The sequence below is a fragment of the Carlito syrichta genome, unplaced genomic scaffold, assembly GCF_000164805.1.
Source record: "Carlito syrichta isolate Samal-C Ts95f unplaced genomic scaffold, Tarsius_syrichta-2.0.1 Scaffold71963, whole genome shotgun sequence".
NCBI lineage: Eukaryota > Metazoa > Chordata > Mammalia > Primates > Tarsiidae > Carlito > Carlito syrichta.
Window position 1 is genome coordinate 249,712 of NW_007016059.1, and position 27,201 is coordinate 276,912.

Consider the following 27,201-nt stretch of genomic DNA (forward strand, 5'->3'; position numbering starts at 1 on the left):
GCGGAGGGGAGAGTTGGCTGAGAATTTGCCCTTGTAATATGTTTCTAGATGATGTTGATGATGCCAGTTCAGGGGCCACACTTTTAGCACAAACCAGTGCATACAGGTATGGGTCTGCAAACATTTTCTGTAAAGAGTGAGAACGTAAATATATCAGGCTTTGCAAACCATGTGGTCTGTTAAAACTCAATTCTGCCATTGTAAAGCAAAAATAGCCATACACAATTTGTAAATGAATGAGTGTGGCTGTGTCCCAATAAAACTTTATTTATAAAAATACAGGTCATAGTTTGCCAGTCTCTGGTTTAGAGAGCTTTGAGCATTGACTCTGTGATGGATACTATGGTGAGTAATTGCTACTCCCTTTCAGAGTGGAAAGGAAGTCATTGATTCTCCTGTGGAAATGTTGCATAGCAGAGGGCTAGTCCCTTTATATAGAATTTAATGGTTATTGTACTTAGGATTACATGGTAGACAAGGCAATGTCTGCCTTTCTAGCCTGTGTTTCTATCTAACATTAGCAAATCAAGCTAAATGCTGGCCAGGCGGAGTGGCTCATACCTGTAATCCCAGCACTTTGGGAGGCCAAGGTGAGAGTATTGCTTGAGCAGGAGTTCAGACCAGCCTGGACAACATAGTGAGACTCTGTCTACAGAAAAATCAAAAAATTACCGAGGAGTGGTGGCACATACCTATAAACCCAGCTACTTGAGAGGTTGAGGTGGAAGCATCATCTGAGTCCAGGAGGTTGAGACTATGATAAACCATGATCATGCCACTGCACTCTAACCTGGGTGACAGAGTGAGACCCCGATTCAAACAAAAACGTTTTGTTTTAAAACAAACGCTACACTATACATACAAGGGGAAAAGAACCCCTCCTCCCCCCTTTTGCATAAATACACTCAGGACCAGTCACATAATTAGAAACCTTGTATAAAATGAAAATTCAAGCACCCTTGTTCAGAACTGGTTAAGAATTTCAAGATGGCAACAGCAGAGTATTAACCCAAGCCCAGGGCCCCATATGACAGCACAGGTTGTACACTATGAGGCTGGCCTGAACACATGTGACCATCACGACCTCAGCCACTACCTCTGCCACATGCATATCTACAAGAATCTCAAATCAGAAATGCTATTTATGTGAAGGCACTAACAATATTGATATCCAACTTTAGAAACCTTTTTTTTCTAACTTTTTGTAGCAGTTTTGGCTCCTCTGGGATGAGTGTGTGCCATGTGAACAAATTGTCCAGTGTTCAAAGATGTCTTATACACTGTGGCTAGAGGTGGCTTCAAGACTGACATAGAAGGTACGCTGGAGAGTGAGTCACTTACAGATGGTTGGATAACCACCACACTTGAATTTTAACTCTGAAGGTAACTGGTCAACCCATCTAAAATAAGCTCTACATTTAGCTGTATTATTTCCTATACATTTTTCCCATGTTGTATGTCACAAGCTGGCAGGGTCTAGGTCTGTAAAATTTTTATCTGTTCAAGTGGAACAAAGATGACCAATATGGTGAGTTCTTACAGCCACAAATAAAATCATCTGAAAATGTAAGAGCAGAGAGGCATGGTTCATTGAAGTGATCGCCCAAATTCTTGACTCCCTGGTTTCCTCTGCTGTTTTAAAACTAGATCCACAGCATGGGGTCTTTGAGAGATTTAAGTTGGAGGGAAACTTTAGCCTTGATCTAGTGTTGAATTGGGGACTGGACAGCTTCATTCTTCTAACCCCACTTGTCTTTTTGAGCCTGGGAGCTGCTGTGATGTTTCTTTTGAATGCTCCAACCCTTTGGATGAAAGATCATTTGAAGTGGCAACTATGAATTTAAAAGGATGATTTTTATCATTAAATGGCGAATATGCTAACCCCAACTCCAAATGATGAGGAAGGATGTGGGTTTAGTAGAAAAATATAAACACCAAAAAACAAATCAGAAATTAATGAGCATTGTATCTGGTTATATCAATGTCACCACATCAGCTGTTTATGTATCTGGTATACTATGTCATCCTGTAGAAGGCCTTTCCTCCAGTATGAATTCTATTCCCGTCAGTTCTTCTATCTCTACCTTCTTTCCACTGGCACTTCAATGGTTTGAATTTTAACCCTCGTCTTGCTGGGCAATAATAATTATGTTATTTGCCTGCAATCTTGGGTTGATCTTGAAGGTTGATCTTGATGTCTTATTTCATACTTGTATCTCCAGTGCCAATCATCTAGTAGGTCTTCAAACAATACTGAATTAATGAAACCCAAAGTAAAACCCAGCTAGGACCCAGCTTGCATTATAGGAAATTGAATATGTGGCAAGTAAGAATGTGTCCTCCAAAACAATGTTCTACAATGATGAAATGTCCTATATTTGCATTGTCCAATACGGAGATCACTAGTCCATGTGGCTTTTGAGCATGTGAAATGCGGTTTGTGCAACTGAGGGACCTGAATTTTTCATTTTATTTAATTTTACATTAAAACAGCCCCATGTGCTAGTTGCTGCCATATTGGCCCACACAGTCCCAAGGCCACAGGTCTATTTTCTCTTTGTATAATCTAATCATCAAGACCGAGGATAGGGCTTTCTCTTGGTTTGGGAACCTGGAGAGAAATTGGCCTTTGAGCTGATTTCCTCTCACCTCAGTCCCCAGAAACTCATATGACAAAATAAGTTTGAGCTCTCACAACCCTGTTCACAAATCTTGAGTGTCCAAAGCTCTTTAAAGTACTGACTTACTAGTGAACCTGAACCATATTGTGCACTGGCTCCCATTGTATGTAGTTTCATCAGTCTATTTCAAGGAGATTGATCTTCCTGAAAGCAGTTGGACATCTTTTGAAATAAAAGGAAATAGCTTTCTTAGGAAACCCTGGCATTTTTAATTTTTCCATGAATGATAGAGAAATCTGGTAATGAGTTTTTGTAGTCATTTTCCATGGTAGCGTTCAGCAAATGCTAGTTTAAAAGGAATGCTTATCAAAATGGAAATATTCATCTTTGGTGTTTTATGCTGCCTGCTATGAAGACCATTTGGGGGAAAGAAATTCGGCAGTTTTAATGTGCCCTCCCTCAAGGAATGAACCACCCTTGATTGCTGTTAAGCACCAGAATGCATTTAACGTTTGATTTCCCTGACAAGCCATTTACTTAAGGGTCTGGATATTATAAACAGGACTGGCGAGGTCAGGAGAGGTATTGACATTATCCCGAGGCTAGTACTACTTGACTGAAACATAAATGTCTCCGAACTGAAAATGTTACCTGGCTCTGCCCCTTGGGCAGGTCTTTGTGGACATCTCAGGTAAAAGTTTATTTAAAAACTGAATAAAATCTCATCTTTTCAAAATTAAGAGTGACTTATGACTCTCTTTTCTTCATTCCACTTCATGGATGCTCATTTTGTCTTTTTTTTTTTTTTTTTTTTTTTTTCGTTTCTGTGTCTTTCTCTCCTTCAAGTACTTAAAATATCATCCACTGATTCTGGGTTCTGACTCTGAACGTGTTTGTCAGAGAAGGGGGCAGATGGAAGCTGGGGGGAGGAGGAGAAGGAAAACAAAGAAGAGGAGGACTACAAATAAATTGCTTGTGCTGCCTGGGCTGGAGGGAAATTTTTTATTTAAAAATTGGTATAATTTATAATATCAACTTGAATGAAATTTAAGTGGACCCATTTGAGTGGATCTTGGTGACTGTGTACTTCACTGAATTAGGGACCAAAATACCTATGACTTTTTCAAAATGAACATTCTGATATTTTTTGGAACCTGGCGTCAGCATAATTACTATATTCGATTCTTCCAGTTGCCCAGGAGGTCCAGCGCATGGGGAAAGCCAGTGGCTGCTACAGCAGCAGATGTATTGAAACCCCAGAAGGGGGAGATTGGAGAAAACCTGACTGTGGCTTTTCTTCGCAGAGCTTTATTACTGTCTTTGGCTTTGTTGGTGGAATGAGTGTGCCTCATTGTCACTTGAGCAGGGGTCTCCCCACCACCCAGTTGATCAGAAACCTCTAGAAATGTGATGTATTCCGCAACTGTTTGTCAGTTGACTGCTCTGTCACTTAGCCTACCTTTTCGAACTCTAAGAAAATTATGTTCCCTCTTGGAGCCTCAGGGTCCTCACCACAGAATGTGACTGTGGCTCTTGGGATGTTGAAGTATCAGCCATAGAGCATGAGAGGGAAAATGGAAAAGTAGAGCCTTCTCTGTTAATATGTCGTGTTCACGGAGTCCACGAGGCATTCTTGCTCATAACGGCTGCCTTTTCTCTCCTTTGGGTTCAGGCTGCTTCGAATGCTGCATCAAGTGTCTGGGAGGAGTCCCCTATGCCTCCCTGGTGGCCACCATCCTCTGCTTCTCCGGAGTCGCCTTGTTCTGCGGCTGTGGGCATGTGGCTCTTGCGGGCACTGTGGCGATTCTTGAGCAACACTTCTCCACCAACGCCAGTGACCATGCCTTGCTGAGTGAGGTGTAAGTATCCACTTCCCTTTAAAAATGTATCGAAGATGCAAGCACCCAATGATGTTTTCAGAAAGACTGCAGTGTGCTCTCCTGGCAAAAAGAAGATGCTTTTAATTAAAGCTCACTATGCACAGATGGATAACGGTCCATGAGAGAAGGAAAAAGAATGTTATGGGTTTTGGGGCCCCAGGATGAGCTCTCACCTAGGAATGGTAAAGTGCACACATAGGATACTCTGCACATGGTAGCCGTGGACATGGAGGGCTGTGACAAGGTGACAGGTGACACTGACGATTATTTCACCAGAGAGAGTTAGCAGTGTTCCCATATAACAGATACCTCCAGTTTTCTCATAGGAAATGACCATCCCTGGAATGGTAGGAGCCCCATCGAGGACTGACCCTACCTGTAAGTCTACAGAAGCAATATTTTAATGTTAACTCTTCTGGCAGAAGAGCAAATCCCAGGGCATCTTCCAGGACAGAAAAGAGAAAGGTGTGGGGATTTAGCCCCAAATCTCTGTCTCTCATTATGGAATCATTCTCAACGGAGTCGTAACAACTCCCGTGCATAGTTTCTCATAACTGTGCAAACTCAGTATCCATCTACTTATTTCCTTCAGATATCTTCCCCTTTCTCCATTTCCTTCAGTGTTTTCTTTTCCTTGAATTCCAAAGTTTCACAGTGTTGAGATGTCTTGTGATTGTAAGAAACTTCACCAGACTAAAAAAGGCATTAGTGAATTTTTATTGAACAAAATGGGGTCATGTTGAAAGAGTCCTTAGGAATTTTATTCTTTTTTTGTCTGTTTATGAGTGACATCCAAAGAAATGAGCAAAGGTGGAGGATATTATCAGGGAGAAGGGGGACTCATTGAGCGCCAACTATGTGCAGAAAAGAAATAATTACTGAGACAGAACCTGGGAAAGGTATATTGATTATTTAGCTAGTGATCTCAATCATGGCTCTCAAACTTCTGAGAAGCTTTAAAATAATCCCCATGCCTTACTGCAGACCAATTATGTCATAATCTCTGGGAATGGAACTCAGGTATCAGTATTTCCTAAAACTCTCTAGGTGATTCCAATGGACTGCCAAAGGCTGCGGACCAGTCATCAGAGTCTTTAACTTTCTGCATCATATCTACTTGACTTATTACCACTTATATAGTGAGGATCTCATTGCAAAAAATAAAAAAAAAATCTGCCCGTTACTCCCTAAAGAAGTCCTGAAAGCTTACTTGGGTGTTTTGTCAGAACAACATTGACTAGGCCTGATTGGGAGGCATTTTGAGAGGGCAGAAAGAACATGTCCATTGGACCAGAGTTTAAGTGCTGACTCTGCCACTAACTAGGGATCCTTGGATGAGTAACTTAACTCCTCAGTGTCTGTGTTTACGTATGTGCAAAACAAAGATGCTAACCTTCACTGCACAGGATTCGGGAAGGTATTAAAAGATTATACCTGGGCTCTGCACCTGAGCAAAGGAAATGTCTCCCTTGCCTGGGAAGATTGTTTACCTAAACAGCAACTGTGAGTTCACCTTGGAAGGAAGGCCCAGGTTGCTGGGGAATGGGCAGGGATGCCCTCCCAGGATGCCCCATGAGCCCACCAAAGTCATCAGTGGCACAGGAGGTGTTCTCATGGGAACAGCCCCCTCATATCCTCTCTCTAGCATTCAGAAACATAGTCACTGCTGTGCAGTGAATGGAACAGTTCAAGATCTCTCCTGCTTTTCTTTTCATAGGATCCAACTGATGCAGTATGTCATCTATGGAATTGCGTCCTTTTTCTTCTTGTATGGGATCATTCTGTTGGCAGAAGGCTTTTACACCACAAGTGCAGTGAAGGAACTGCACGGTGAGTTTAAAACAACTGCCTGTGGCCGATGCATCAGTGGAATGGTGAGTGTGAACCTCTGATAACTGTCTCATATACAACCAGAGCCATGTTCTATGTATTTCCTTGTATTTATTTGGTAAAAGCTACCACCTGTATGAGAGTAGATAAAGGGACCATGCCACAAATATTGCTCTTATTAATTTAGAGTTCATACTATGCAAACCTTCAACACGCTGTTGATAATAAATTAAAATCTGGCCAGGGATGGCGGCTCATGCCTATAATCCCAGTGCTTTGGAAGGTTAAGGTGGGAGGACCACTTGAGGCTAGGAGTTCAAGATCAGCTTGGGCAACATAGCACAACCCTGTCTCTTCAAATAAAGATATAAATTAAAATGTGTGATTGGTATAATGAAATCAAATGCCTCTCTTATCATTGTAAAAGTAATATGGGTACTAAAGAGATTTTATATATCAAATTCCCTCTATAGGAGGGGATAACTTTCACATAGTCCCAATGTTCCCTTTATTTATTCTTAAATATGGATTGTGGCCACAAAAAAAATACACATACTATGACAAATCATCACAGTCCTTCTGTTAGTGTTGACTAGCACCTACTGTACCAAGTGCCTAGCTGAACTTACAAGTCAATAAAGGGCAGAGATTGAGACACAGACTCTTTCCTCCAGGAGAGTATTTATGGTCTAAGACAGGGGTTAGCAAACTACAGTCTGTGGGCCAAATTTGGCCTACTCCCTCTTTTTGCATAGCTTAAGAGCTAAAAACGGTTTTCATCTATTTTTAAATGGTTGGAAAGAACAAATGAATAATATTTCATGATACATGAAAATTATACACATTTCAAGTTTTGATGATCATAAAGTTTTATTGGCACACAGTCATACCCATTTGTTTGCATATTGTCTATGGCTGCCTCCAGGCTGCAAAGTATGAAGTAGAGTTGAGTAGTTGCCACACAGATGGTACGTGGCCCGCAAAACCTAAAACCTTTCCTTCCTGGCCCTTTACAGTAAGACAGTGTATGTTAGCCTCCAGTCTAGAGGAGGACAGATATTAACAATAGCTTATTAGAAGACAGGCCAGGCATGGTGCCTCACACCTGTAATCCCAGCACTTTGGGAGGTCAAGATAGAAGGATCGCTTGAGCCCAGGAATTGGAGGCTGCAGTGAGCTATGATTGTGCCACTGCACTCTAGCCTGGGTGACACAGTGAGACCCCATCTCTAAAAGGAATACATAAGTAAAAATAAATAAATAAATACTTTAACAAAGAAGACAGGAATAAAAATGGGTACATCACAAAAGAGATCCTAGCAATGGGTCAAGAGGCTTGGAAGGAAGAAGCATTTATGGAGTCTGAGTTTTGGCATGTTGAATTTGGGTGTCTAATGGCACGTTCCGTTGGTCTAGCATTTGAAAGAGCTGTCAGTTGTAAAGCAAACAACTTGGGAGTTGAGAGAAGCACTAATGCTGAGAAAGAAACCCAGGTTTGCCAATGAAGGCTGTTGGCCTCTCCTGAAGAAAATGCAAGCTCTCACTGCAGGGCTGTGGGTTCCCCAGGGCGCTGGGCACTGGCTAAGCTTTCTGTTCTGGTGAGGAGAGGACGAGGGGCCCGGCTTAAAGCACCAGGAGTGCCCACTATTTCTAACAGTCCTCTTTAGGGGAGGGAGGTATGTGGAGCTTAGTGGAATTCTTTGCAAGTTTTGTGATCTGAGTCTGTAGGGTCTGTAACACAGTGCACATCAAGTTCCTCAAGGTAAGTGTCTCCCTGCCTTGGGCAGACATGCCACTGGGACCAGGAGAGACCCTCTGGGCCTGAGGAAACTGTTTTGAAATATGCTCCCTGCTATTGCTCATCTGGCCCTCAGGTTCTGCTGTGTTTCCATGCTTGGCTGAATGACTGGGGATGTGTGATGGAAAGTAGAGGAGTTTGTACTTGAGACGGTGGCCCTTCACCCATGTGGTCCCCAGCCCACCGAGCATGACCCACTTTTAGCTCTTGTATACATCAGATTTTATTTGAGAATGTCAAAAAAGGCCCCATAATTTGGAGAGGACCTGAGTCATCTTTGATTTCATCACTGATCATTCATGTGTCATCTGCATCCCTGGCCACTAGTGCTCCAGTTTTGTCCTTAGCATGCTGCTCCATCATCCTCATCCCTGTCTGTCACCTGCGTCTTTCAGGTCAGCATTGTGATCCCTTGAGCTGCAATGTGGTCACTGAAGGCCTTCCTCTCCTCTGTCTTCTGTGGGAGGCTTATGCCCAAGAGCTCACTGAGGAAGCAGCACTCAATGCTAGAGGCCACCATGACAGGGCTGGCCTAGTGGGGCCCTCTCCCGGGGCCACTGACCTTCCCTCTGGAGCCCTGGCCTCTGCCAGAAGGGAAGATTCAGCAAGAACCGCCAGCCTCCTCTCACTCAGGTTATGAGGTGGTGTTAGAAAGAAAGTAAAGTGTTTCCTTTACAAGGGAAAGAAAAAGAAACCCTTTTCCTGGGAGCACTGGGAAGAAGGGGAGATGAAACTGTTGAAATCTGCTTCTTTGAATATTTTTAGAAATGCAAATGCTTCCTTGAAATAAAAGGAAAAAGTGCCTTGTTTCTGCAATTTGCTGGGGTGACCATCAGGAGGCAGGCCTCACACTGCCCAGGTGTCTCCTGAAGTGTGGTTAGATCCTCAGGTCTCCACCATCAGCTTTAAAAAAGGAGAGAACACCACACCCTCACCCACACACTCTGTGGGTACACTTCTGAGAATAGAAATTTCACGTTTCTGAGGCAGCCTTTCAAAACTCTCTGAAAAGTCAAAGCAGAAGGTCATAAATTCATGAGCAAAGTCAAGCGATAGGATTATATTCCTCCTGGAATCACCTATGGCAATATGTGGGTGAACACCTCAAAGCTTTTCCCCAAAGCCATTGCTTTGCTTGCAAACCTGCTGTGGAGTTTTGAGATGAAAGAAAACAAGAGGAAAATGAGAATGTTATCAGATTCACTGTGCATTAAGCTTGTGCTCATGACTATTTGAAACTTTTTATAAAGTTTCAAGCATCTGATGCTTTTAGTAATTTCACAGGATCAGAAAACTAGTGAAGTTCCTTTTGAGAGAGGGTTTCATGTTGTCATTGCTATTCTACCAGTCATCTGTTGTGTAAAATAATGGTAATTTTTGAGAGATTAACATGAAGTTATAATTCAGTGGCCTGTGAAAGCACTCCCAGCCTATTCCATGTTAAGTAGGATGCTTTGCATTTTAAAAATGATGTTTAGAAAGAGTGCCTTGTGGGAAGCTGTCACTCGTTAGCTCTATGACCTTGTACAAGTGAGATCACCTCTTGGGGTCCTTGGTAGTCAAAAGAGAGACCTGAAAAAGGCCCTGAAGTCACTCTGGGCACTTCCATTCTAGATCCTCTAGCTCTGGGGGCATGGCCAGCTCTCACTTCCACTGCCCCATACCACCTTTTTCTTGTCACTGCCATATCCCAGGTGGGGGTCCTCACAATGCATTATACAGGTTTAGTACTGGACCCAGAAATGCAGTCCTTCCTCTCTGGGAATGTGCTTGCCCATTTCAGTGATGATTCTTTCTCCTTCCTCTTGTTTCGGCCTAGTTTGTTTTCCTTACCTATGTGCTCGGAGTGGCCTGGCTGGGTGTGTTTGGTTTCTCGGCAGTGCCCGTGTTTATGTTCTACAACATATGGTCAACTTGCGAAGTCATCAAGTCACCGCAGACCAACGGGACCACTGGTGTGGAGCAGATCTGTGTGGATATCCGACAATATGGTACTTCCTTTTAATCCACCCTCCCATTAATTCTTCACCCTCTTGTGCATATGTCTAGACCTTAATTATTATATGGGTGTCTTTTTAATTATCATGATCTGTTTCATACATTCTTCTATTGGAATAGTTTATTCTCTTGACCTCAATATGCTTAGCTTTCTGGGTGGAAACATCACCAAGGCTTTTAACTTGCTAGAGGGTGGTCAATCAAGACTTTGTCATATGTTCAAGTTAAATGTGTAGCAAAAGATGCTTTTTATAATGTGAAACTATTTTTTAATTCAGTTCAATAAAAAACCTTTTGGATATCTACTATAGAACTATTATATATTTTTTCTTTAAGTTTCTTTTCAGTTTTGTAATATCCAAATTTCCATAAAAAATAATATTGCAGGCATTATGAAATTCAATTAATTTGCATATCCAACTCTTCAAATTTTCAAATGACCAATTGCCTAAACGTCATCTGTATTGAAAAATGCAACATAAAATCCAGACGTATTTTAAAGTCATCAGAACGCACTCTATAAAAGTTATCGTCAACTGTTGGAAACCAGTTGGAACAGCCAAGGTGGCAGGAAATCTGTTCTTGGGAGAAGCAATCAGGGGGAAAAAGAGCTTTCATTAGAATTGAAGAGGAAATAACTGGCCTTCCAGAGCTTTTCTGGAGAGAGATGACTATTTCATTTTTGCTTCTTGTTTTTCTCATGTGGCTTAGCTCAACATCCTGCAACATAAAACTAAACTTGCCTAAAACTGCCTATTGGACCAATATCTTCTCACAATGACCAAGGCTCGACAATACTTCTTTAGGATGAATTTAAAAACAGAGCCTTAAGTTGGTTTTTTAAGTATTTATAAATAAATACCTAAATGTATATCTTTCTCCTATTTCTTAAAAATAAGTATTTTTGCCACGAATATTTGGTAATCAGTAATAATCTTTTAAATTCTCTGTATTTGCCCTAGTTATTTTCAAAGTCACTGGTTTCACTGACAATTTGGGGACTGGTCATTTCTCATTTTTCTGAGGCATCAAGCTCTACTCTTGGCCTGTGTCACGGATGGAGAGAATAAGGCCTTTTTTTTCCTTTTTTCCCCTCTAATACACCTCCTAGGAGAAGTGAACCTTGAGCTGTGTTCAACATTTAAGCAAACTTATGCATTAAAGGGGGAAAGGAACAGTGGCCAGTGGACAGGTGTTACTGTAGAGGTGACTCAGGGTGACAGTGGGAGAGACACCACAGACTGCACGTGTCCCTCACTCTGGGGTGAAGGACAATAGTGTTTTTCCTTTTTATAAAATTTCCAATTTGATTTTCAATCTAAAATTATTTCCAATGCATTTGCCAGGCATAATATAAATGAATATAAAACCAAAGACATACAAATCCAGAATTTTTATATTGAATTCCTGCAAACATAAATGAAGTGTATTTGACCTCAGTGTGATAAAATACCTTATTGAAGAGGTTGTCCTGCAGTAACTATAGGGAATGCCTAGCTTTGAAAAATCAATTTCTACAAATATCAACTCCACTGAACAAAGTACAATTTGTAGGGAAAAATTTCCTATGGACTACTTGACTTTGCTCATGCCCTACTGTCCAAATGGTACTTACTATTTATTTCAGAATGCCTGTTCTTCAGACAGCAGACCCATTGACTCCTGATGAAGAACATAACCTACCATACATTGTATTTGGCATCCACAGTTGTAGGGTCTACTAAGAACATGAGGGACTGCAGTTGGCACTAACATTCTCTTGGGGTTCATTTTACAGGTATCATTCCATGGAATGCTTTCCCAGGAAAAATATGTGGCTCTGCCCTGGAGAACATCTGCAACACGAATGAGGTAAACCTATCATAGTTCTAAGGAAGGGCTCATATATAATCACCTCATGTATTAGGCTGAGAAAAAGCATTCTCTTAGCTTAGAGAGCAAGAGAGATGGCTAAAATGCTATTAAGGAAAGCTCTTTTCTGTAGAAGTTTAAAGATTGAACTGCATCACTATTTGGTCATTTGTGTAAGTCCAACCCATTAGATGAGGATCCTTAGGAATTGGCGAACTTTTCTTTTGAGCCTATCGAAGCCAATGATCCTGGCACTCAACCTTGGTTAACTGGCACCTGTATAAACTTACCACATATCAAGAATTTTTCTTTCCCCTTCAGAAAGTTATTCAAAGTAGAATGCTTGTCATAGAACAACAAACTGTGTTGGTCCTAGAATATTCTTCAGTCATTGGCTTGTAACTGTTTGTAAAGCAACATTCGTAAACGCACTAGTAGGACCTTGTATGTTTGAGAAAACCCTAGCGTGCTTTTGGAAAGCAATGAGTTATAGAAATAATCAGCTTCTACTCTATCTGGCTTGCCAGTTGGTATGTCCATAATATGGAAAGGCTCAAAGCAGGGGCTCCCAACCTTAGCTGCACATTGAAGTCATCAAGGGAACATTACAATATACTGATGGCTGTGGCCCAGCCCCAGGTATTCAGATGTAATTGAATACATCTGGGGAGCAGCCTGGGCATCAGAAAGTTTTTAAAGTTCCCCAAGTGATTCTAATGTGTGGCAAGAGCTTGAAGGGAATGTAGGCCTGCATCCAGCCTTGCAGAGAACAGCTGTGAAGGAGACAGATAAAGCAGCACCCCAGATAGGGTGTAGGCCATTTCATTCCACATCAAATGCTTATGTCTGCACCCTGTTATTTCCTAGTTCTACATGTCCTACCACCTGTTCATTGTGGCCTGTGCAGGAGCTGGTGCCACCGTCATTGCCCTGGTAAGTAATGGCCCCAGGACAACTCCAACCCTAGTCTAGCCCCCCTCCCTCTAGCCTCTAAATGACAGATTTCCCTTCCAGCTTTTACCAGCCTATGGAAGCCAACGATCCTGGCACTCAACCTCGGTTAACTGGCACCTGTGTAAACTTACCACATGTCTAGTTTGCAGGAAGTACTAGTTGGCTGCCTTGGTACTGATAGTAGGTGATGTAATTTGGCCTTTGTGGAAAGAAGAGAGGGTACCAACACCTGTGGTCTAGGCCCAAGCACATTGCCTTGTTACATTGAGTGCTTGATCTTATGACTTCAATCATGGACAAATGCTCATGTGAGGCATTACCCATTTCTTTGCCAAGAAATCTTAGCTTCCAAATGGAAATATGCATATATACATACATGTATGCATATAGTTGATCTCATTATATGCAGTAGTTCTATAAAGTCACCTAAAACACTGAATTAGCTCCTAGGGGAAATACAGGGTAGGGTTCCAGCAAGCCTCTGGTCATGTCATTTTCATCAACCTATCAATATATAACCTTCCTTAGTGTGTTTCTGTGTAGAGACACCTTACTTAATATATATTGTTGATTCATTCATGTTGCAATCATGGCCAAAAAAACTATCACTCACACTTGAACAAAGTTTATCACACACACATTTTCTCCAGTAAGGCACATCACAGCTTTCTTGCACTTAGAAACACTAGACAGCATTGCAGCATGACACTTGGGAACCATTTTAAGCAGCAAAATCACCAACAAAAAGCACAAAAATGAGAAAAATATGGCATTGGATCTATTTTGAGGACAGCTGTTTACAGTCTGCGAGTGGAAACAAGAAGGTAGAGCGTCTCCATTTTCCACCTCAGCTGGGAATGTGCACATTGGGCAACTGTACTCATTCACTGTTCAGCATGTGTCTACTAAGGACTGCAAAAGTGAGAGCATTGATTTGGGGTTTACAAATAACATTTAGCAAGTAGGCAAATTCGCAGGTATGGAATTTACAGATCACGACAGTCAACTGTATAAACACACGTTTGTATGTACGTATGTGTATATATGCATGTGATTTTGGAGGGCTTGGTTTGTGATTTGAAGAAAACCAATTAAGATCTGTCTCAGTAAGAGGAAACTCTCAGCTGCTTATAAATGAGTCAGTCCTTCCCATTACAGTCCACAAAAGCAACCTGTGAGATCACGGTAGTGACCTGTTCTCTTGGCCTGAGCAACAGGCAGGAAGAGAACTTAATTGCTGCGGAGCAGGCAGTTTTGGAAAGATGAGGGGAAATGCGGCATTTGGCTTCATCTTTCTCCTGTTGTTGCCCCAGCTCTCTATCTTGTTATTCTTCAAACACATCCAAGTCTTTTAATCAACTTACTGAGGGCAAAGCTACGGACTTATATTGTATATGCATGATGAGAAAAAGTTTGTGTGTGCAAGACAAAAAGTTGTCCGTTGTGATTGTAAGTGGGGAAAAAAGAGACACCTTAAACTATGAGCGGGCACCCATCCCTGCCCAAGTTTAGAAGTGTCGTAACATCGGCCTTCACTGCCTATATCTTACTGTCCTGTTTTGTTCTCTTCCACCAGCTGATCTACATGATGGCTACTACATATAACTATGCGGTTTTGAAGTTTAAGAGTCGGGAAGATTGCTGCACTAAATTCTAAATTGCATAAGGCCAATAAGGAGCTTTAGAGAGCTATGCTCTGTAGCATGAAATATCACTGACACTCCAGACTAAAGCAGAGTTTAGGTTTCTGCAGTTTTGTTACAGTAATTTGTAAATAGCTTTAGTAAACTCATTTTGCATGGTAGATTAATAAAATGACTTACTGTACATGAATTACACCATAATGAGGTCTGGCTAATTCCACATACTGAAAAGGATTCAGTTATTTACTGATATTGGTGAGCACTCTTTGAAAAATAATTTTCTTGAACTTAAACTTTGAGTAGTATCTCTAAATGAGATGTTAACACTCTGGAATACCTACATTTTCCATTATTTTTGCTTTTTTGATAACCGAGTTCAATGATGAAAATGGAAACAAGTGCTGAAGATGAAATGGAAGAGAACCATTTTAATCCAGATTTTGTTTTGTCAAACTCTTTCTGGAAAATATTTTTAAAGTTCTAAATTTGATTTAAAACATTTTTTAAATGATCACATGGTTCACTACCAAATGACCCTCCAGTAAGCCAGATGAAAATTTGAAGAAAAAAGTCACCAAATTGTTTTCTCTGAAAAAGTTTTTTGTTTTTTGCTTTTTTTTTTCCACGACACTATCATTCGTTTAGAGACCATGAAATTGGTTATCTTAAATTGTTGTGTTTTGGTGAGTAATAACTGTTTCATCATAGCTAGTTCTCAACCTGCACGTAGGATTTTTAACGGGAAGAGAAACAAGGCCTGGATCTGAAGGTCTCAAATATGTTGAGAAGGAAGTTTGCACTAGAAGGATCTTGAGATGTAGACTTACTTTGCAGGAAATATGAGAAAAATAAACAGGAAAGAAGTGTTTGCCACATCAACTGTAAAGAATGATAATAAGGAGTTTTACATTTTGTGAAATGAAATAATGGCGTTTACAAAATGAAAAATGTAGTTTCACTAAAAGTTTGTTAACACAGAGACTGCATGCTTTGCTTATAGTTCTTCATTTTGGTTTTGACATTCATTTAATTTTTTCCATGTTAAATATGTAGTTTAATTATTTACTCAAAATAAACACTGTTCACACCTTTAGGCCTTTGGGGGAATTTATTCTTATCCACAGGTAGTAAATATCTTTGCACTACACTTATTTAAAATAAATACACATTTCTGAACTTCTGCATTAGTCTTTAAAATTACTCTCAAAATGGTAAAAAAATAAAAATAAAAAAGCACTTTTCATTTTTGCTTTTTCTTAACAATACCTTTGGCCATTTTTTTCCAGTTCATTATGTTTGTGTACTAACTTTTCTTCAGCCTTTTAATGCAAAGCCAACTAGTAGAGCACGCTTGCAGGATATGGTAGTTCTGCTAGCAGAACAAGTATTAATACAGAATAACCCTCACCCCCTTTAAAGTCAAGTCCGTCTAATCTGACTAGCGCCTCGCTTTGCCTTCTCACATGCTCACTAGCCATCATGCTCACCCTTCTCTTCCAGATCCACTTCCTCATGATACTGTCTTCTAACTGGGCTTACTTAAAGGATGCGAGCAAAATGCAGGCTTACCAGGATATCAAAGCAAAGGAAGAACAGGAACTGCAAGATATCCAGTCTCGGTCAAAAGAACAACTCAATTCTTACACATAAATGTTTGCCAGAGTGTTCGGCCGACGCATTTACAGCTCTGACAAATCATCAGACAGCTGCTCTGCAGTACAGATGTGTATCCCACCAAACAAACTAATGTAGACGTACAAACACTTCACTGTCTGTCTCAAGCTGCTGGGATATATCTCTAGGAAAACCTTCCAGTGGGTAAATCTTTTTCTTTAGAACAAATATTGGAGGTTTCATGGTAGCCATTTTAATAGGCAACACTTTGACAAAATGATCATTCATCCTTTTTGAAATTTGTGGCATGTTCACACTTATTGCTAGAGCAATTCTGCCAAGACAAGCAATGGAGTATGTCATGCTCCTTGATAGGGACCTGTGACATGCCAACATCAAGGGATGTGACCATAAATTCACATATGCCACGTGTCCTCAAATAAGTGTTATCTATATAAGAAATAGAGTGGAATTGGTGTGAAGTTCCATTTCTGACAGCTGACATTTATTAAACTTTGGCTCAAAGATAATGTGATTCTTACAACTGACTTTTAAAATTTGCTTCCTCCCAGGTCCAGGACTCATTAATTTCCTGAGGCAATCAAACATTTATTTTTCAATAATGCTAAAATGAGCTATAATTCTACTGACCTTACTACAAAAGAAGCTGGATTCTGACTCATTGACAAGATTTCCAGAATCAATTTTATGATCGATTTCATTTTAACAAAATAATACTGATCTAGTTGTCATCATTCTTCTTGGGAAATGTCAGCTCTGCCTTAATGAATATTTGCTTTAAGTTTCTAAGAATTTATATTATAACAGAGACCCAATATCCTTCACAGAATTTTGTTCCATAAATGTCTTTCTTAAGAAGTGTTACCTTATTAAAATGACCACCATCCTAAACCATTTTTAAGTGGTCTGAATAGTTTACAGTTTCATACCAACTGTCTAAAACTTAATTACAAATTGACCACAGACTTCTAACCTCCTACTTTTATAGACTTGAATACTTAAGTAATTTAAATTAGGGTTGCTATTTATTTCATTTTTTCTTATCTAAACCTTAGTTTCCTGGAATAATAAAGTTTGATGTTCAGCAAGAAAACTGCTTGAGTTTAAGCCATTTTCAAAAGAAACTTGCCTTCTACATCATTGTGTTGCAGAACATTAAGTGACTATAGGTACTGGGTATTAGTGGTGGTAAACTTTGTGTTGTTCTTTATGAAATGATCCATATAACTGTTGGGTGCATCAGTGCTTTTCAAAGGGGCTGCTTACTATAGGGTTAACTATGTATATTCATGTTAAGAGTTAACTTGTGGTTTGGCTGTTTCCTGGATTTTAAAACATATACATGTGCAGAAATGTATCCAAATGAAAGGAAGCATACCTTTATCAAGATGCTATTAAAATTGAACATCAAGTATAATATTTCATTTGGATTCTTTTTTTTTTTCTTGGTTAATGCCTAGAAATGCCTATTTGGGTTTTGTTTTGTTTTCTTTTTTTAATTGGGAGAAGCTCTTTTCTGTGTAGAACAGTTGTTCCAAAATAGCTTAGTGTTTTGTTTTCCTGTTGCATGATACTTAACTATTCTTTCCAGCAGTGGAGGTGCTGTCAGTCCAATGTTCTAGAAGAGGCAGTGTCTAAAGCCTAATTTTACTTTTCTAATTCTGGTAGCTATTACCAGGAATTCTTGAAAGTTTTGTTTAAGTAGTCTAATATTTTTTATGTAAAGAGCATTAAATTTTGCTATGTATAAATTTTTGTAACCTAACAGTGAATCAATATTTTCTATCAGTGCCAAGGGCTTCCTGTAGTTCTATTCAAGTGTTACAATAAATATTTGTAGATAATAGTCAATACTTGTGTATGCTTATTTTAAAGACCTATTTAGGTGGAAATAGTTGTGGATGTACTAAGAGTAATGAAATAAAATTATAGCTTCGTTCACTTGCCTTTTTACCATACATAAATCCTATCTTTCTCTGTCCTCAGTATGGTGTCATTTTTAATAATATGCATAATCAAGATTTCATGTTGGTATGGAAATCAAGTCTGTGAGAGAGGGCAACTTGTTTTATTTCTGGCAAAAATCTCTATTTTCAGCAAGAGCAAATTTGAGAAAATATTATAATCCACTGGGCTGTATTTAGTATAAAGTGCCACTAGCACTTTATAGTTGTCTGTGAAAAGCAAGACTTTTCTGACTAGCTTTTCCAACAAATAAAAGCCATCTATCTATGGGATTAAACAAAGCTTGAACTTGGGCAAAGTCGAAACAATGGGAAGCCTTAATAGGGGTCCACGCACCGCTGGCTGTTTTTCAAACCCAGGGTATAAGTCTATTGAAAGAAGATTTATTCAGGAATATAAAACAAATCTAGTTCTAATAGTTATTCTCTAAAGCAGCAGAGCTAAATTTGTTACTTAGGATTTTATTGTATAATCTGTTTAAACTACTTATCTGTCAACATGATTATGCATTTGGATTTTCTACATCTGACCTCTATTAGTGAGGCCCAGCCTTTGTCACTATTGATATGCTGACATTTCTAAATGAGGTGCTGACTCTAGATCATCACTCTTCATTCATGCATGGCAGGAGAACAATCAGGAGCCCAATTAGTGTGCTATTTGTCACACTACTTAGTACCTTTGTTTAAGTAGCATTTTGTGCAATTATTTAAGTCACGAGTCACCCGAGTAAACTGTACATAATGGTTTGGTAAGATCACAAGCAGTCTCTTAATTATCGACAATCCTGCCACAAAATGTAGAACCCTCCAGAGGGCTATGCCTTGCAAAATTTGACTTTTAAGAGATGGAAAGTCAAGATTATAGGGAAGGAGCCTATTCATTTAAAACCAACAAATGAAATGCTCTTTGGTCCTCATTAAGCATGAGGACCAAAGTTTTCGCAATAAAAATGTTATCTTAATTTCTTCCTGCCGCTGAAACAAAATACCTTACACTGGGTAATTTATAAAGAACACAAATTTCATAGTTTTGGAGGCGGGGAAGTCCAAGATCAAGGTGCTGGCAGCTTCAGTGTCTCGTGAGAGCTTGGTCTGTTTCCAAGATGGCACCTAGTTGCTGTGTCCTGAAATGGTGGAAGGGCGAAAGAACCTAGCTAGTTCCCTTGAACCCATACGTAAATTCACTAATCCCATTCATGAGGGCTCTGCTCTCATGACTTAATCACTACCTAAAGGACCCACCTCTTAATACTATCACATTGGGGCTTAAGTTCTAACTTACACATTTTAAAGGAATATACACATTCAAACCATAGCAGATGTCAAAAAGCACACACCTGTGGCAATATCATACTAGTTCTTGTGCCTAGAATGGGAATATCTATGTCTTTATATTCAGGGACAAAACAGGAGTATTGGGGAAGATGACTTCCAGGAGAGGAAGGAACACAGCGTAAACATTCAAAATGTAGGCCTGGAGTTGACCAACAAGATAAGTTATACTCATTTAAGAATGTAAACCAAAAATAAGGAATAAAAACACTCCAGCTATTTTAGTGTAATGAATGAGAAATTCCATGGCTGGAGAAGGGATTTCACTTGACTATAGTATTCTTGGTTCATATACTACAGTACCAATAAATTATGAAAAAACCACACTGGATGATACATAATATTTTTAAAAAATTTTTTGCCTCAGCCTTCCAAGTAGCTGGAACTATAGGCATGCACTACCACGCCTGGCTAATTTTTTTAAAAATTTATTTATTCTGGAGATGAGGACTTGCCAAGTTGCCTAGGCTGGTCTGAAATCCCTGGGCTCAGACAATCCTCTTACCTCAGCCTCCCAAAGTGCTGGGATTACAGGCTTGAGCCACTGCGTCCAGCCTTAATTTTTTTATTTTAAAGATGTGGGGTACAATTCAGGGTTAGGTATACAAACGTTCATTATGCATGTACCCTTGTTGATGAGGTGTGCCCCCCCCCCCCCCCCCCCCGATTCCCACTACTGCTAATTCCCACTGCCAAACCTTTTCTTATAGTATTATGATAATTGTTCAAGGTCCAGTTATGAGTGAGAACATGTGATACTCACTTCTTAGTTTCTGCAATAGAACACTCAGTATTATAGACTCTAAGTTCATCCAAGTTGCTGTGAAATTCATAATTTTGTCCTTCTTTATGGTTGCGTAATATTCTATCATGTATATGTACTTAAAATCCAGTCCTCTTTCAATGGGCATCATGACTGGTTCCATGTTTTTGCTATTGTGAACAATGCTGCAATAAACATGTGTGCTGGTGTGCCCCCGTCCCCAGCAAATTCCCACTCCTGCCAATCCCGCCTCCCCCCTCCACCCCAGCAGTTTCCCACTATTGTCAATCTTTTTCTTATAGTATTACGATAATTGTTCAAGGTCTGCTTATGAGTAGTTTTAATTGGCATTTCTTTGATGACTAGTGAGGTTGAGCATTTTTTCAAGTATCTGTTGGCTGCTTGTATGTCTTCTTTTGAGAAGTGTCTATCCATATCTTTTGCTCACTTTGTCATGGGGCTGTTTTTTTCTTTTCAGCACATTTGAATTCCATGTAGATCCTAGATGTCAGGCCTTTGTCAGACATACAGTTGGGAAATATTTTTTCCCAGTCTGTGGGCAAACTTCCTGCTCTCTTGATGATTTCTTTGGCTTTGCAGAAGCTTGTCAGTTTGATGAGGTCCCACTTGTCTATCTTATCTCTTATGGTATGGGTGCTTGGGGTTTTTATAAGAAATTGGTTGCCAGTTTCAATTTACATAAGGGTGTCTCCTGTATTTTCTAAGGTTCTTATAGTTTAAGGTTTTACGTTTAGGTCTTTGATCCATTTACAGTTGGTTTTTGTGTATGATGATAGGTAGGGATGTTGTTTTAATCTTCTGCATGTAGTCAGCCAGTTTTCCCAGCACCATTTACTGAATAGGTTCTCCTCTTCCCTGTGGTTGTTAGTAGAGGCTTTGTCGAAGATGGGTTGGTTTAGGATTTGAGGTTTTGCTTCTGGAATCTCTATCCTGTTCCATTGGTCTATATGCCTGTTCTTGTACCAATGCCAGGCTGTTTTGATTATTTGTAGCTTTATACAATTTAAAGTCTGGGAGTGTGATACCTCCTTTTTTTTTTTTTTTTTTTTTTTCTTTTTTTGCTGAGGATTGTTTTGGCTATTTGTGGTTGTTTATGTTTTCATATGAATTCCTATATTGTTTCCAGGTCTGAGAAGAATGCTGCTGGCAATTCAATGGGTATTGCATTAAATCTGTAGATTGCCTTCGGTAGGATAGACATCTTAACAATGTTGACTCTTCCAATTCATGAGCATGGAATATTCTTCCATTTTTTGTGTCATCTCTGATTTCTTTGAGCAGTGTTTTGTAGTTTTTGTTGTAAAGGTCTTTCACATCTCTAGTTAGGAAGATGCCAAGGTATTTCTTTCTTTCTTTTTTTTGTGGCTATTGTGAATGGGATTGTGCTTTTTATTTGAGTTTCTGTTTATTGTTGGTGTATAGAAATGCGACTGTCTTTTGCACATTTATTTTATACCCTGAGACTTTGCCAAAGTCCTTTATCAGTGCAATGAGGCTTCTGACAGATTCTTTTGTGTTTTCGAGGTATAGAATCATGTCGTCTGCAAAAAGGGATATCTTGACTTACCCTTTTCCTATTTAGACACCCCTGATCTCCTTCTCTTGTCTGATTGCTCTAGCTAGGACTTTCAAAACTATGTTGAAAAGGAGGGATGTGTGTGGGCATCCTTGTCTAGTACTGGTTTTCAGGGGAAATGGTTCCAATTTGTCTATTTAGCAGTATGCTGGCTGAGGTTTTCTCATAGATGGCTGTTACTATTTTGCAGTATGTTCTATCTATGCCTAGATGTTTGAGGGTTTTTATTAAGAAGGGATGCTGGATTTTATCAAAAGCTTTTTCCACGTGTAATGATATAATCATGTGGTTTTTGTTTTACATCTGTTGTTGTATTTAATTACATTTATGGTCTCGCAAATGTTGAACCAGTCCTGCATTCCAGGGATGAAGCCTACTTGGTCATAGTGGATGATTTTTGAGATGTGTTGTTGGATCTGGTTTGCTGGGATCTTATTGATACATAACATTTTTATTGAGAATGCTGTCTGATTGCAGAGAAACATTTACAAAGGATTAAATGTTATGTAACTTTTCACTGTTGTATGTAAGAAGCTGGGCAGCAAACATTACCAAGAGTCATCTGGTTCTTCATGAGAAAAGCCTGTGAAACTAAATTAGGGAAAGACAAAAAATAAAAGTGTAAAAATTCATCTCAGGTTTCTTCAGGAGCTTTATCATGTTCTCATTCCTTTCGTATGGGGTTTCTGCCCTCGGTTACAACTTGTATAGGATCAATTTCACAAGTTAAAAAAATGCAGTGTTTTTTTTAAAGTCAGTTATTTCAACTGATTCAATAATTTTTTACAGGCAATATCAAATATCTGACCACTTTCCTTAGCTGACAAAATGAGCAGTAACAGTTTGTATATGATACAAAGTGTTTGGGCAAACCATACCTTTCATCCCTGTCAATAGATGGCAGTGTGTCCACTGGAGAGCCTTCTCTGACCATATGTTTTAAGCTCTGAAGGGCAAAGAAAAATTTTGAAATTAGACACACATTAATTTCATAAAACACTTTGACTTCTCTCAGAACTATTTTTGAAATATATATGTAATTTAGAAGTGTAAAGAAGAGACTTTTAAACATGAAATTTAGCAGGCGCATCGAAAAAAACTATATGGTATTCATCTAGCACCCATAATACTTCAGATATATAAAATATTGATGTTTTCAGTACTAATGCATTTGTTATTCGATGATAGAGCTTTTATTATTCTTGTTTTGAAAACACTGAGATATCTCAATCTTTACAAATTTCAATGAATCAAAAAAATCATAAGCAAAAGCTATGAAATTTTGTCAAAAGAATGTAATATATTTAATAGATTCGAGATTCCTTTTGAATTTTGGATTTTCTATGCTTTTAGCCTTTTTGTCTTCAATGGAGAAGACAGATTCCTGTCCCAAGATGTTAAAATAACCACAAAAGCCCTGGTGTCCCCAACCCGTAGATTGCCCTGTCCTCAGAATGGGCACCTTCTCTGACGACTTCTGGTCTTGCCCCTGCCGGATGAGTTTCATGTATTTCTCTAAAGGATTTTCGCCGTGAGCAGATTTGTCTTTCCTTTCTCGATTACTCATTTCTAATTCTTCTTCCATTTCAACCTTCAATGACTCTTCAATCATCCTCTATAAAAAGATGGGCACCAAAATAGAAAACACAAGAATACACTTGAAAAACTTCTAAGTGTTTGAAAAGTGCACAGTACTATATCCTCATCCTTTAAGTACTAGAGAACCATACATATTTAAAATTAAAATTATTGCTACGATCAAAGGGAGGCAAACATGTCGTCCCAATGAAAGAAGGGATTAATTTGCCTAAAATGCCCTGTGCTTTAGAACCAAATTAACCAGAAGTCCAAGGAACATTCATACGGAAAATTCACTCAAGCAAGATTTAGCAGGCATGGTAAGTGGCCAGAGTAACCCATTTGTCTATAACCAGAATCAGGACACAGAAGGCAAGAAGAGAACCAGAGGAAAAAGGCAGTGTGTGCCCTGGAAGAAACCATGAACTGGCTGCCACCTCCCCTCGTGTTCTAGTCCCTACTAGCTAACATTCAGAGCCTCTTCTTTAAACCCCATTTACAAAGTGAAGTTCTGCAGCCAAGCAGAGTCTAGCTCCTTTACAGGGTTGTTTTAAGGATTAAATGAGAATGCACAAAAAGTGGCATCAAAAACTATGAAACTCCTAAGGTGTGCATTCTATGCAGGCTTCATCACTGCTTGTAAAATGAGAGGACACAGATGCCTTTCAAGTCACCTGCCACCCCTCTGACTTTGGACAATATTGACTTACCTTCTCTGAGCTCAATGTACTTATTGCAGGTGCCAGTTTAAAAAAATAATAAAGTCTGGGCTCGGTGGCTCAGCCTGTAATCCCACGCTTTGGGAGGCTGAGGTGAGTGAATTGCCTGAGCCTACGGGTTCGAGACCCACCTGGGCAACTTGTTGAGACCTCATCTCTAAAATAAATCAAACAAATCAGCCGGGCGTGGCAGCGCGCGCCTGTAGTTCTGGCTACTCGGAAGGCTGAGGTGGAAGGATTGCTGGATTCCAGCAAGTTGAGGCTGCAGTGGCTGGGAGCGGCCACTGTACTCCAGTCTGGGTGACAGAGTGAGACTCCAACTCAAATAATAATAATAATAATAATAAAAAGGAAAAGAGCTACTTCTTTGCTCTAGAGCATATTTTGTTGCTGCAGGGTGGCATACAACATACGCAGTGGAGAAATCAGTATAGAGAATTAAGTTGTCCATATTACCCTTTCTTTCCTTTTCTTTTTTTTTTTTTTCTAGAGACTGGGCCTTGCTGTGTTGTCCAGACTAGTCTCAAACTCTTGGCCCCAAGCAATCCTCCTGTCTTGGCATTCCAAAGTGTAGGGATTACAGGTGTGAGTCATGGTGCCTAGCTGTATTACCCTTTCTTGATCCTGTTTTTCCAGTTCTCTTCGTTCTCTTTCTAAAGCTTCTTGTAGGTCACTCTGCCTTCTTTCTTCTCTCTGCCTCCGTTCTTTCACTTGCTGTTCCCATACTTTTTCTTCTTCCTTTTGTTCTTCAATTTGTTTCTGACCTACACCTAAGACAGAATAAGGAGTAAGTAATTCCCAGCATCAGATTATTCAAATGAAGGCAGGACCAGTTTGCAGGAGCCCGTGCCAAGACCTGGGGAGAATCTGCTTGGTTTCTAGATGACTGTTTTGATCTGCTTCAAGTCTGACTTCAATCCCCAAGCCCACTCCTTGTGCCACACCGTACCGCACCTTTCATTTGACCGAGACAAATGCAAGTCACCCTCACCATGACTAACTCCAACTGTCTTGCCTCCACATCACGTTCTCTCGTCCTCTTCACTCATCACCTCCCTCCTTTCCAGGGCCAACTCTGCATTTCTGCCCCTGCCTTTGATTAGGGTTCCTCTCCTACCTTTAGGACTCTAAGCCATTACTCCCTATTTCTATACACAGCAGTTTTAGAACTTGTTCTTACTCCCATAAAGATGCTCAAGTCTCTACCTCAAATATATCAGAACTGTACCACACACTGCCCTAGCCTGGCTGCTCCAGCCATCTCACCATTCAGCCCCCACTTCCCCTGAGCTGACAGTAGCCCTGCCTGGGGTTTCCAATCGGCCCTGTACTGATCCTTTCCACACTTTTTCCTTGACTCCTGGTCTCTCTTCCTAGTCTCACATCCATGTTTCTGATGCTTCTGTGTGCCTGCAGCACATAGAAACCCCACAGTACCAGCTTCATCCTTGGTATGATCGTCCCAACCCTTCCATCATGTTCTTTCCACCCTCCGTTCGCTTGGCCACCACGGCTTGCTTTCATATGACCCCTCCTGCGGCTGCAATGAGGACCCCTCCTTGTCATCATCTCCCAGGACTACTGAAGTAGCCAAGTCTGTCCCTAATGTCAGCCTCTGCCTTCCAGCAAGCTGTGGTCACCTGCATTTCCTGAGGGGAAGACATGGATCTGATGTGCAGTCTCTGCTCTAGCATACTCTAAACCCACGGCAGTCTGCAATCTGACAAACTGCCTTTTTCTTTCTAGATTGATTTCCTAGATCATCACTAACTTTGTACCAGAAATATTCTATCTGTACTAGCCCACTTGCTGGGACCTGATGATAGCTGCTTCTTCTTTGCTCTGTGTTTGCCCTTGCTGTCTCCTCAACCTGCGGGGCTCTTTTTCTCCCACAAAGTCTGAAATGCAATTTGGGACCCAACTGAAATGCCACCTTTTCTGTGAGGTCCTCTTTGCTCCTAAAGTGACAAGTAATCACTCCACACCTTACTTGCACGGTAACTTGTACCTGCTTTGTCAAAAACTACATGTACTTGTTTCTCTCACTTCTGTTCCTTCTGGGCAATGCCCATGTTTTAATGACTTGTCTACTCCCCTCTAGCTCTTGGCACAGGTCACTAACCTCAGAGGTTTAATTAAATCTCAATCCCACAAACAATTATGCTGACCTTTCTCTTCTGGCTCTGACCCAAAACCTACATTTTGTTTTTTACCCAAAAAATGCTAAAGAGCAGAAAAATTCCTAGGCTCACTAGAGGACTTTGAACATTTTTGCTGTGTTGCTCTAAAATCATCAGTAAGAACTGTTAGTTTTACTGATAGGAGAGAAACAACACAGTCTTCTCTCTCCCTTCTCAATCCTTCTCATAAAATTGAAATATCAGAGGAGATAGTTGATAATTTCCAGAGGCAGAAATGTAACTTCCTTGTTGCTAAAAGAAGAAAGAAGGGTTTATTCTCCAACAGTATTGCTTTCTTATATGGAATAGCAATCTTAAAATAGGAGTTATTTTGGTGCTAATTAAAAGAAAATAAGAAAAAAGAGCCACTTCTATGCTCTGAAGTAAATTTTGTAGCTGCAAGGTGGCATACAGAAATCTTTCGATACAAAGGGACAGAAAAGCAGCATGTCCACTGGGTGCCTCAGATACCAAGTGTCAGCTTTCTTCATTTCCCTTTGTGCCCAGATGAAGAGCTGAAATGATGACTATAAGAAAATTTCTCAATAACCAAAACATTATCATGTTATTTAGTAATGATGTTAAAAGGCATTATAATCTACATTCCACCTCAGAGGCAGAACACCTAGCTACTCAGTTGATTTCCATTATCCCAGTTGATTTCCATCACATCATTTGTATTGCCTTACTCAAGTTGTTGCCAAATGACCACCTGTCAGATACTCTTCCATGGCCATAGTCCCCACTTGGCTGTTGTAGCACCTCCCACCTGAGGGCCTCAGTGATGGCTTGCTGACCAGCTGCCTTACCCACTACAAGCTCCGGGAAGGCTGGAGCTTGGTTTGGTTCACTGCT

General features: G+C 40.0%; 2 protein-coding genes across 6 annotated transcripts in view; one reads left to right on the top strand and one right to left on the bottom strand.

Moving 5' to 3' along the window:
- The window catches only part of GPM6B (glycoprotein M6B), a 44,274-nt gene extending 26,121 nt beyond the window's left edge, over positions 1 to 18,153 (top strand). For 2 of the 5 annotated variants that reach the window (XM_008052662.2, XM_008052674.2), the window contains 6 exons: positions 4,294 to 4,480; positions 6,219 to 6,375; positions 9,949 to 10,120; positions 11,905 to 11,978; positions 12,846 to 12,911; positions 14,509 to 18,151. In XM_008052662.2, the coding sequence (XP_008050853.1) occupies positions 4,294 to 4,480; positions 6,219 to 6,375; positions 9,949 to 10,120; positions 11,905 to 11,978; positions 12,846 to 12,911; positions 14,509 to 14,589 (737 nt within the window). In that variant the 3' untranslated portion in view covers positions 14,590 to 18,151. Of the gene's footprint in view, positions 1 to 4,293; positions 4,481 to 6,218; positions 6,376 to 9,948; positions 10,121 to 11,904; positions 11,979 to 12,845; positions 12,912 to 14,508 lie in introns of all 5 variants that reach the window. The other 3 variants (XM_008052667.1, XM_021709643.1, XM_008052660.2) reach the window with 2 other exon arrangements.
- Positions 18,154 to 22,299: 4,146 nt separating this feature from the next.
- The window catches only part of OFD1 (OFD1, centriole and centriolar satellite protein), a 37,057-nt gene continuing 32,155 nt past the window's right edge, over positions 22,300 to 27,201 (bottom strand). Inside the window, exons 20-23 of the mRNA XM_008052678.1 lie at positions 24,779 to 24,936; positions 23,332 to 23,484; positions 22,748 to 22,815; positions 22,300 to 22,460 (exon numbers count right to left, since the gene is read on the bottom strand). Of these exons, the coding sequence (XP_008050869.1) occupies positions 22,418 to 22,460; positions 22,748 to 22,815; positions 23,332 to 23,484; positions 24,779 to 24,936 (422 nt within the window). The 3' untranslated portion in view covers positions 22,300 to 22,417. The remainder of the gene's footprint in view (positions 22,461 to 22,747; positions 22,816 to 23,331; positions 23,485 to 24,778; positions 24,937 to 27,201) is intronic.